General features: G+C 54.8%; 1 protein-coding gene across 1 annotated transcript in view; it reads right to left on the reverse strand.

Moving 5' to 3' along the window:
• Positions 1 to 541: 541 nt before the first annotated feature.
• The window catches only part of TAF4 (TATA-box binding protein associated factor 4), a 67,266-nt gene continuing 55,515 nt past the window's right edge, over positions 542 to 12,292 (reverse strand). Inside the window, exons 14-16 of the mRNA XM_066237077.1 lie at positions 12,052 to 12,108; positions 11,480 to 11,599; positions 542 to 1,960 (exon numbers count right to left, since the gene is read on the reverse strand). Coding sequence (XP_066093174.1) covers positions 1,793 to 1,960; positions 11,480 to 11,599; positions 12,052 to 12,108 — 345 coding nt within the window. The 3' untranslated portion in view covers positions 542 to 1,792. The remainder of the gene's footprint in view (positions 1,961 to 11,479; positions 11,600 to 12,051; positions 12,109 to 12,292) is intronic.

Below are 12,292 nucleotides of genomic sequence, written 5' to 3' on the forward strand. Positions count from 1 at the left end.
CGGGGGCCCCCAGGAGCTGGGGTCCCTCGGGCCAACCTGAGCCCTCGCTGACAGGCGGCAGGCGGGGCCCCTGGAGACCCATCTTCCTTCGCTGTCCCGGGTCCACATCAGGGCTACGCCGCCCAGGCTGCCTGGTGCCGGATCTCTGGGTGCTCAGGTGTGGACCCACCAGGGCACACCCAGGGCCTTACCTGGCCTCTCCCAGCTGCGTCCAGGGCGTCTGCATGGACGGGAGGCCTGGCCCACACGGCACACGTCCATCTGTGTCCGGTGCGCCGGCCCGGAGTGGGGGCACACGCGAGCTGTGAGCTCAGCTCCGGCCCTCAGACCTGCCGCACACCGGGCCTGGTGCAGCAGAGCGGGCGTCCCGCCCCTGGAGGTGAGGACAGCCCACCGCAGCCAGTGGGTCTGGACACTGACTGACAAGTGGCTCAGACACAAGCCCCTCGGCAGAGCCAGAGCTGAGTCTCTGGCAGAAGGACCTGAAACCAGAAAACTGGGAAAAACAGGCAGAACAAATACAGATAAATTTGTTTTTAATAAAGAAGTTAATTTTCTTTCAACCCTATATAAAACAATAGCAATTAAAAACTTCATTTCTCGAAAGTAAAATATTTACATATGAACAAGTAACTGTGCAAAATTTACAAGAAAAAATGGAAAGACGGGATCTCCTAAAAGACAAAATAAAAGGTGTAACAGTTCTCGGGCATCAATAAAAAATACTGATCGTTCAGCTCACACGCGCGCGAATTAGAGTCTGCCGTGAGGGTTCCCACGGAGAAAGCCCAGGTATTTACAGTCATAAAAGTACTATCAATAGACAATTTAATACAATAACCTCTGAAAATATAAAGAACCAATTAGTATATTTGTAATAAAAAAATAGGTACAAAGAAGGGGCTTTGCTCTGGACATCTGTAAAGTGGGCCCACAGCTCGCACAGTCTCTTAGCAAAATAATTATAGTTTACATAGCCATTTTATGTTATGTGCCAAAATTATGTACAATTACTGACAAAATACACCGACCATTTTCCAACACTTGATTCACACTGAGAAACAGTCTTTTGATGATTCTTCTCAACTTTGATTTTATTTCATCTAAGTTTTTCACTTTTAGCTAAAAAACACAGTGCAAGTAAAATATATTTATGCTGAAAAGGTTTTCATTTCTCTTAACTTTACAGCTTTACAAACTATAGCAAATAAAATGCGTTTGTACAGATGCCGACCGCACACGGAGGAGCCGCCAGGCCAGCCGCAAAGCAGGAAGGTGACCGGGCCCGAGGAGCTGGGTGGATGTGTGTTCCTCGAGAACGCTGAACAAGGAGCAGGGGAGATAAATAGTCTAAAAAATCAGTTTGCTTTGCCAACTGACTGATACAAAAATAAAACATGAAATGAGGTCGTTGCCTGCAGACACACCTACCTGCGCAGGGGACGGGGCTGAACAGAACCGAATGCACAATCGTGTGAAACCACCAGGAGGTGACAGAGGGCAGCTAATTATTTGCTGAACGATTCCACCGGTTTTAATATATGGCTTGTTTGGCAAGAAGGCCACTCAATCAAAGATGAGTTAAGATTTAATTGTCCTTTAAGAGCGCCCACGGGCCTCTGTTTTCTCTGTGACACAAACATGTTTCTTCCAGACTGAAGAGCTGATTAGAAACAGGAATACAAAACGGTTCCATTGCAAAGAGGTGGTTGTTTTTTAAACAATATCCCATTTGCTTGTTACAAAAAGGCGTCATCTGCAAATATATAAAAACGTCCCCAGGCGTCCTGTGCTACTTGAGGAACGCTTTGTAGAGCAACAGTGAATGGCTTGTCTCGCGTTCGTTTTCTAAACAAAATATGAGGTCCCTGAGGTTGACCCGTGTGATCCTTTGCCGCGTGAACTGTCTGGGGGTTCCCACGCCGGAGCTGCCCGGGACCGCCGAGCCGGGGCCCGGCCCCTGGTGACGAGAAAGGAGAAGACAGCCGGTTAGTGGTGCCCAGAGGCGGGCGGGACCCAGGGCACAAGAAAGGGCAGCCCGGTGAGAGCCCCAGAGGGCTCCCCTGATGTCCCAGGGAACCCTGGCTGTGGAGGACACCAGGCCGGGACAGGCTCTGTCCTGCAGGCCCATTCCTTGGCTGAAGCGCTTTATGAGTGCCCACAGGAGGGCGAGGCAGGGGCACAAAGCCCCTAGAGCTGCGGGCCTGCACTCCCGGGCACACACTCCAGAACTGACCCTGCGCCCGTGGCAGAGAGAGGGGACACAGAGCAGCTCCTGCACTGGTAGTCAGAGTCCCCAACCTCCACGCATCCAGGGGCCAGCCATGCCATCCCCACTGCACAAGGGCACATTTCCAACGCCACGAGGTCTGAATTCCAGAACTGGACAGGGTGGTGGTCAGCTGGGTGGGCTGTAGCACTCCGTGGTCACCTCGGTTTTCCGTGGACAAAGGGGCACGCCCTCCTGGTCTGAGGGGAACGTGGCCTGCCCCTCCGCACCAGCGCTGGGTCTGAGGCTCGTGGAGACGGGGTCTAGGGAGGCTCCTCCCGGAAGCACCTGCGACACTCGGCTGGCACAGCGCCATCTCCACAGACGCTCTGGCACAAACCACAACTCCCCGCTGATGGCTCTCACTGTTCCAACTGGCGTGGAAACTTGTCTGATGGTTCATGTTGCTCGTTTATGTTTCCTTTTTCCCCCAATTAACAATAACTGTGCCTCGGACAAACATCATTGGCTACGCTACTGCCACTGCGCAAAGCTTCTGTATACTTCCAGCGCAAACCCACAGTGGTGTGTTCTCCTGGCGTTTTCTCAAGTTTACGGGGGACAAGACATGGCCGCAGCACTGCGAGCGGCCAGCAGGTGGCAGGCGAGTCTGCGCCAGGTCCCCCACCAGCCCCAGCGCGTCTCCCACATTCACTGCGTTCTCTGTGCGGCCCTGGGGACCCCCACCACCCCCGGCCTGGCAGCCCTCCAGTGACTGCTGGGTGGTTCCCCGAGTCCCCACCGCAGCCCAAAGGGGCAGTTCGTGTAGGAGCCAAGTGGTGCCCCTGAAAAGGCTGTGACAAGAACAAGCAGCTGTGAGGGGACAGGTCAGCCCACAGACGCTGGCCAGCGGGGAAGCTGAGGAGACCCCAGCCGGTGGCCTCTCCCCCACGTCCGGTACAGATATGGCCACCCTGGCCTGAGCTCACAGAGGCAGGAGGATGTCACACCTCACTCAGGGACCATGTGTCTCTGACACTGACACTCACAAGCAACCTGACCGTGTGTGATGTTTCTACTGGAGGGGGGTCCTCACTGCGGGCATAGGATTTTTTTTATTTTGATTTTAGTAAGAGGAAGAGAAAGAGAGAGAGAGAAACTTCAATCTGCTCTTGCATGTGCCCTGACCAGGGATCAAACTCCAACTTCTGTGCTTCAGGATGATGCTCCAACCCACTGAGCTATCCAGCTGGGAGCAGGCATAGGATTTAAAGGTAGTAAAAGTCAGAAGTAAAGATGAACAACACTCTCTTAAGCCAAAAAAAAGAAAACAACAGTCATAGACACAGAGATAAAACGTGGTGGCCAAGGGACGGGGAGCAGGTGACACCGTGAAGGTGCCTGTCACACGTGAGTCACACCGTGAAGGTGCCTGTCACACGTGAGTCACAGGACATGATGAACAGCCGGAGGATACTGTCCAGTGTCACAGCGTCTGCACGGTGACAGACAACCAGACAGTCCTACCGTGAGACCCTCGTGACGCAGAGACAGCAAACCACTGTGCCCACACCAGAACTGAAAGGGCCCTGAGCTTCTCCTGCCCCTCAGGAAGAAAACCAGGGAAGGAAACAGTTCCTGTCAAGGGCAGGCTCTCCAGTGTTGCAGCCGTCAGTCACCCTGCCGGGCAACATTCAATGTGAAATTACATGTCAGAAGCCACCCTGTGTCTACACCCACCTGGCAGTGGGGAGGCCACGCAATGCTGGAGGCGGCACACCTGCAGGGGAAACCCCTCCCTTGTCCACCTGGCCAAGAACATTGGACCCTTTCCTGGGGGCCCCAGGGCCTCCTGTCAGCCCCCACACACCCGCCCACCATGCTGAGAGCAAAGGCCACACCTGCCTGTGGCCCAGGCTGCTGCCAAGGGGCCTGCATGATGGGCACTTATAACCAGTGCCAGCACCCCAGGCTGACTGGGACCGGGACCTGGACCTGGACCAGGACCAGCAGTCTGGCCTGACCGCGTCCCACTGCACGGCCTCCACCGGCTCACCTGCCCCCCTCCACAACAACATGTGCCCCGTCTCCATGTCGTTACGCTGCAAGATGGCTCTCGTGCCAGGACAAGCACTGAGAACACTCTGAGAACAGCAGCTATGACGGAGACGGACACTCAGGACTCGGCTCGAGAAAATGACCACTGCTGCAGCAGGTACAGGTACTGTGGCTGCCGAGCTGGCCTCAGGGCCCCCTCTGTGTCCCCAAAACCAACGCAGAACAAGAGAAACACAAACCCACACAGACGCAGCTCCATCAGTGTCACGTGAGGACGGGTGGTGCCCACACTTCACAGGACAAGTGACAGAAGCCACATCCCCAGCAGGGGTCCTGCTAACCCATGCTACGCAGCAAAGACAGAGGAGAGACAGCAGGGGCGGGTACCAGTCAGAAAGTCTGGCCACCGGTCTCCACACCCTAAACCAGCCTGGTACCCACAGTGCAAACGTGGGGGGGCTGTGTGAGAAGGAAGGGGCGCTCAGAAGCTTGAGATTTGGGGACAGGTTAAGGTCCAAGACAACAGTGTCACTGTCGTCATGCGTAACCCTCTCTACATCCTAACTGAACCCAAATCCTGCCAGGCCGCCCTGACTTCACAATGCTGTCAGAAGAGGGCGCCATCTGACCACTAACGGGTAAAACAACAAAACCAGAGCTCAGCAAGGCCAGGAAGAATCAGACAGAATCCTACGTGTTGGAGACAGACTCAGTCTGGACAAACAGGAAAACTGTAAGGTTGCACTTGTAGTGTTAAAAAAAAAGAAAAAAATGTGAGAACAAGAAAACCACCTTGAATAAAAAACCTCAACTATTAGGGAAGAAACAAACTTAAAAACAGAAGGAACCGAGGACTGATGAAACACAAGGAAGAAGTGCAAAGAGCAGACAGCATCTCAGAAGCGAGCCCTCACTGCAGGGTGCCGGGAGACTCGGAGGACAGGCGTGGCAGGAGCGTGGCAGCCGGGAGTAGGGGAGGAAACACCAGAGGGCCCAGGAGGAACAAGACTCGTCAGTCCCTGAGGAAGAGCACAGACCAGACCTCACACTCTGCTGCAATCCAAGAAACGTCTCAGGTACAGACACAACACAAAATCTGCAAAGAAAGGGCCCTGGGAAAATTAACCCATCCTCACAAAACTACTGCTTCCGACACAAAGCTCAGTCCTCGGGCGAAAACACACCAGAGACAAGAGCGTTAACCTGGCATCGGGCTCCTTAAAACCAACACACAAAGCCAGACAGTCCCAGACCAGCACTGAGCCCCCAAGTGAAGCATGAGCCAGCACCTCTCACCGGCCTTCCCGTTCTCCACCGCAGGCCACACGTGCCCTGACGCTGCATGAAGGCTCTGCCACAGGACAGGCACCCCCAGACGGGAGGACAGCCCACGGCACAGACGGGTGGAAACGGGCACCTGCCCCATGTGAGTGTGCAGGACCGGGGGGGGGGGGGGCTGGAGGACTGTGACAAAGTGGACCATGAAAGAAGAGAAGGGAAAGGGAAGGGAAAGGGACAGAGGCCAAGCCCACTGACCGACCCACAACCAACAGGTGAGGCTGCAGGCCAAGGGAAACAAGTGAGCGGATTAGTAAGCGGTTAAGTGGGAACCAGGGGAATAAACACCTGGAAAAGGCTTAAATGAAAACGAACTACAGCACTGGAATGCAATTACAGACCTTTGTGATTGCAAACAGAACTGTTTATTCCAGAAAAGATCATTCACATCTCACAGAAAACATAAAAGGACCCGAAGTTATAAAACATGACCAGTCAAGACCAGGGCGTCAGGCATCCACAGAGGTGAGCAGACCTCCCTATGAGAAGAAAAGGCTTCTCAACTCAGCTCGCTAAGCGAGACCCTGGCTGCACATCAGACACCTCGGGCACCAGAGAAGCTGGGACAGTGAGGACAGATGCCTGGGCTGATGGTCCCAAATGAGGACGGGAACCTCCAGCCCACTGGACACAGACAGACACTTCACAATAAGGTATAAGCAGCTATGAACAGATGCACCACACAACAGGGCGACCCCGCCACAAGGCCAACACTGCAGGAGGAGCGAGGGGACGACGGACACACACTCCAGTGACAGGGCCTCAGAACCCCACAGCTGGCACCACACACAGCAACGCCCAAAGGCCAGCCAGGAGACAGGCCCTCTGCCGGAGCTCTGCCGTGCTCTCCACCCCATCCCGAGACTGGGCCTTGTTTTCAAGCACCCAGGGTACAGTCACCAGAACTGACTTTCCATACAGATCACTGTCATATCAGGAAATAAGGAACTGTGGCAACACATCGTGGGCAAGGCTGTGGGGACACAGGCCCTCTCCTCCACCACTGGACATGCCAACCGACCGTCTCTTAGGACAGGGGTGGTCAACCTTTCTATACCTACCACCCACTTCTGTATCTCTGTTAGCAGTAATGTTTTCTAACCACCCACTGGATTCCCAGTAATGGTAATTTATAAAGTAGGGAAGTAACTTTACTTTATAAAATTCATAAAGCAGAATTACATCAAGTTAAAGCATATAATAATAATTACTTACCAAGTACTTTATGTTGGACTTTTATTAAGTTTGGCAGAATAAGTCTTTATGAAACAACTTACTATACTTAAATCTATCTTTTTATTTATACTTTGGTTGCTCCGCTACTGCCCACCATGAAAGCTGGAATGCCCACTAGTGGGCGGTAGGGACCAGGTTGACTATCACTGGCTTAGGGGGACCTTGGCAATGCCTAGCAAAGCCACCTGTGCACTGACTTCACCCCAACACCACGAAGCCACCTGTGCACTGACTGCACCCCAACACCACGAAGATGTCTATGCACGAGCCTGCTGGGTACACGAGAGAGGTCAGCTGAGGCCAGTGAAGCTCCACAATCTGTGGGACACAAGAGAAGAACCTCTCTGAGGCGCTATCACGTGAGCCCAGTCTTTCATGGATCCCAGAAAACACAGAACGCCGACCAGAAACGAGGAACAAGGAGACAGAACAGGGAGCCAGCACCTGCGTGCGTACACCTATCAGATCACAACAGCGCTTTACTCCCCAAAACAAGCCATGAAAATCATCCTAGATGTGGGGAGTGCCAGCGGGATACAGACAGCAACCAGGAAACGTCACTGAACTCACCGAGCGAGAGCCACCGCGGGGGGGAGGGGGGGGACGAGCCCACCTACTAACTTCAGAACGAGGACCGTGCCTGACGCTGGCTGCCTAAGTATAAAATGAAGAGAGCCTTCCCCTGTACATCACACGTCTCCTTCTCACAGGGCTGAGAGGTTCTGAACCCCTCTATCTGCCACTAGGTCTGAACAAACCAGTCACCCCTTTGCATGCCAAGAACCCCGTTCCCACAGAGGAAGGAGAAGGGGCAGCGGGGTGGAGCCCCGTGGTCCCAGACGGAAACCTGAGGTCCAAGCGCAAACCCACTGTGCGCAGGGCAGGTGCGGAGAAACACCTGCGTACGGATGTGAACAGCAGCTTTATTCACAACTGACAACACCTGCGAGCCACCGAGCGGCCATCGCAGGTGAACGGGTCAGCTGTGGTGCAAGCAGACTGCGGAACGTTACTCAATGAAGTGAGCAAGTCACGAAATCACGTGGAGGGACCTGCAACGCATGCGATAAGGACAGATGCCAGTCTGAAAAGGCTACACGCTGTGATTCCCACTCTGATGTCCAGGACAAGGCAGTGCTGCGGAGACAGCGACCAGAGCCGCATGCTCGGGGCTGGAGAGGAGGGACGAGCGGGCGGCACACAGAGGACTGTTGAGGCCGTGAGACCGCTCCGTGTGCAGCCGCGACGGTGGACACGCACACCATCCGTCTGTGCAGACCCAGAGCCACAGCCCAAGTGACCCCGGGGGCCCCGCGAGGGGTTCGCAAGGAGCGGTGCGCGGGGCCGGGGTCTCCTTGCCCCTCTCTGCCATGCTGCGCCTGGAGCTGCTCCTAACAAGCGTGTCAGCTCAGGGAATGAAGTTCCACGACACACACGGGGTCCTCGGGAGCGGCATCCCAGGAGGACACGCGCCGGGGACGGGCACACAGCTGCCCACGCCCGAGAACGAAGTCCCCGTACAAACACGCCCCGAGAATCCTCCCGCACCCGGAGAACACAGGAGGACGCCGAGCGCGGTCTCCGACAAAGAAAGTGGACCAGGGACACCATAGAGCATGCACCCGGCCGCACACGACCCCGCGGGTCCGGGGACAGCCCGCCCGCCCCACACAGGAACCCCGCGCCCGCGGGGCAGAGCCAGCCCACTGCGCGGACCACGAGCACGACCAACAACAGAAAGCAGCTTCCTCACCGAGAGTGCTACCAGGTGACAGGGACTCGGCGGGGACACCGGGCGAGCAGAGAGCCGGGACCTGGGGCCAACCACGAGAGAACGGACGGGACACGCAGCACGCAAGCCCACGCACCTACGGCACGCACGCACACAGGCCGCGTCATCACACAGCACGTTCACACGGCAAGCGCGTACGTACGTACGCAAGCACGCACATGCCATGCCACACAGGGCAGGCACGTACGTACGCACGAAGGCACGCACAGGCCACGCCACACAGGGCAGGCACGTACGTACGTACGCACGAAGGCACGCACAGGCCGCGCCACACACGGCACGCACGTACGTACGTACGCACGAAGGCACGCACAGGCCGCGCCACACACGGCAGGCACGTACGTACGTACGCACGAAGGCACGCACAGGCCGCGCCACACACGGCAGGCACGTACGTACGTACGCACGAAGGCACGCACAGGCCGCGCCACACACGGCACGCACGTACGTATGCACGCAGATACATACGCAGGAACGCACATGTCTTCCTGGCGCGGGCTACAGAGGGGCTGCCGCAGCAATGGGGACACAACCCTACACTGAGGTCCCTGTGCGGGCGCGGCTGCCGTGGGGATGCGGAAGAGGGGCAGGAGCGCGGGCGCCCGGATGCCTCACATCCGCAGCAAAAACGGACAGTTCTTAAGCTACATTTCAAAAGGGTGTGGCGACGGGCCGGTTTGCTCAGTGGATAGAGGTCCGCCCAGCCTGCAGACGCCCGGGTTCGAGCCCCAGCCAGGACACACAGGAGAAGCGACCCTCTGCTTCTCCACCCTTCCCGCAGCCAGGGGCGGGGCACATGCAGGGGTCTCTCTCTCTCTTCCTCTCACTTAGAAAACATACAAACAAAAAAACCTAAAATGATCATCTCAAAAACAAAACAGGCGGAAGAGTGAGACATACAGGGAACAGGGATCAAAACATCCGTCATCTCTTCGGCTAGGACCCGAAAGACGATGGAGCAACAATTTTAACAAGTAGAAAGATGATTATACGTTTATCAGGTGGAGGAAGAAGAGTTTGCAAATCTGCAAAGCACCCTATTTGACCTGCCTTTTTTGTGATCTGGAACAGAAGACACAGCCTTAGAACGGGACTTCCTCAGAAATGGAAGGAGCCCGGTGGTAAAATAGGGGAGTTCAAGGAATAGCGGCTGGTTCCTGGACTCACTACCCCTTTTAGTCTGTTGTTCTATGAAATTAAATGACGCATGTCTGGGTTTGCTTCGCTTCTTCAAGAATGCAGGAGAAATTAAATCTTAAAAAAAGAGTAAAAAAAAAAAATGCTGTCGACCCAGGATCCTGTACTCAGGGAAAACACTCAAAACTGAAGGAGCCTGACCTGTGGTGGCGCAGTGGATAAAGCGTGGATCTGGAAAGCTGAGGTCGCTGGTTCAAAACCCTGGGCTTGCCCTGTCAAGGCACATGTGGGATTTTTTTTTTGGGGGGGGGGTATTTTTCCAAAGCTGGAAACAGAGAGGCAGTCAGACTCCCACATGCGCCTGACCGGGATCCACCTGGCATGCCCACCAGGGGGTGATGCTCTGCCCATCTAGGGTGTTGCTCTATTGCAACCAGGGCCATTCTAGCGCCTGAGGCAGAGGCCATGGAGCCATCCTCAGCACCCAGGCCAACTTTGCTCCAGTGGAGCCTTGGCTGCGGGAGGGGAAGAGACAGAGAGGAAGAGGGGGAAGGGGTGGAGAAGCAGATGGGCGCTTCTCCTGTGTGCCCTGGTCGGGAATCGAACCCGGACTCCTGCACACCAGGCCGACGCTCTACCACTGAGCCAACTGGCCAGGGCCCACATGTGGGATTTGATGCTTCCTGCTCCTCCCTTCTTGTGTCTTCTCTCTCTCTCTCTCTCTCTCTCTCTCTCTCTCATCTCAAATGAATAAAATCTTTAAAAAAAAAAAGAAAAACTGAGGGAGCCTGACCAGGCGGTGGCACAGTGGATAGAGCATCAGACTGGGATGCTGAGGACCCAGGTTCAAGACCGCGAGGTCGCCAGCTTGAGCGCGGGCTCATCTGGTTTGAGCAAAGCTCAGCAGCTTGGACCCAAGGTCGCTGGCTTGAGCAAGGGATTACTCAGTCTGCTGAAGGCCCGCAGTCAAGGTACATATGAGAAAGCAATCAATGAACATGTCGCAACAAAAAACTTATGATTAATGCTTCTCATCTCTCCGTTCCTGTCTGTCTATCCCTCTCTCTGACTCTGTGTAAAAAAAAAAAAAAAACTGAGGGAGAAATACAATACTTTTCAGCAACCGAAAGCGAGGACTGCCCTGCCGACAGCACAGCAGCCCCGACTATGTGCAGCCGGTGGAAACGGTCTCGAGGAGGGAACAGGACATGGACATGGTGCAGAAGAAGGAACCTGTCAGACGGTGTTTTCCCTTCCTGCCGTCTGGTTAAAAAAAAAAGGCCAGTTTGAAGCAAAGATAACGTCATTTAAGATTGGGCTTCTCACTATATATAAAGACATGCCCACAGAGCGGGAAACTGACAAGCTGGGACAGGTACGGGGCGCTGGGACTGACCGTTCCCCTCGCTGACCCCTGTCCCGTTCACTAGGAAGAGCTTCCCCGTGAAGCCCACTCTTCTGACAGCTGTTATCACCCACGTTCTTTTCACAGTCAGTCTGACTCTCTCTGTAGTAAACCACGGCAATTAAACCTCTTAGGGAAAGAACTCAGCCCGTGTGATGTCCACCAGTCAGTTGATTTGAGTGTGAAGTGTCAGCCACACATGTGAGAACGCCTGTTCTCCTACATGCGTCCGACGCCCCGAGGAAATGAGCTGCCAGGGGCCCCGCGGACCCCTCCAGCCCCCCAGCCCCGCAGGCTGCAGTACCTCTGTCCCCGAGCCCGGGCCCGGGGAGTCCACTTTCCGCTTCTTGCGGGGCCCGATGGCAGCCAGCGCAGTGAGGTTGGCGTCTCGCTGCCTCATTTGCGCCAGCTCCTGCTGCTGCATCTGTGAAAAGGGAGCAAGGACGATCATCTCGGGCGTGTCCCGCTGTCTACAAAGTGGCACGCACACACACCAAGAGGTTGGCAAGAGTGTTCTGAGTTAAAATCTCTTTCATGCTTGGGTTGTTAAAATAGGAAGCGCACTCGACAAAAATAAGGCAGCGAGATGCTCATCGTAAAAAGCTCAGAAGCTGAACAAATTTAATAAGTGTGGAAACTAAAAAATTGCCACGAAATTTAGGACACAAACAACCCTGGTAGACACCTGTGCCAACACGTGACGTAGTTACAGAAATGCCAGGCGCCACACTGCAGCCCCTCCCTCTCCTGCTGGATGGTCTGGTGGATCGCGCATGCGCACGCACCTCCCGCACGCGCACGCACCTCCCGCACGCGCACGCACCTCCCGCATGCTCGCCCGGCAGAGAAGGCTCTCCAACCACAGAAGCCCCTCACCTCTTTCGCCTTCTGTTTCAGCCTTAATTGTTCCGGATCCTCTTGTCTGGACCGAGACTGTTTTTCACAGAGGTAAAGAAGAAACAAAAGTTAAGGCTTAAATGTCCATCATCTGACAACCAAGTTATCTTATTCATGACACAGGAGCACCTAGATCGTGACAGAAGGCATATTAAATTGTTTAAATGCTTAAAGCCAAAAGATAACTTGTGTTTGGGGAATAAAAGCAAACAGAATTCAT

Source organism: Saccopteryx bilineata, chromosome 6, assembly GCF_036850765.1.
Source record: "Saccopteryx bilineata isolate mSacBil1 chromosome 6, mSacBil1_pri_phased_curated, whole genome shotgun sequence".
Taxonomy (NCBI): domain Eukaryota; kingdom Metazoa; phylum Chordata; class Mammalia; order Chiroptera; family Emballonuridae; genus Saccopteryx; species Saccopteryx bilineata.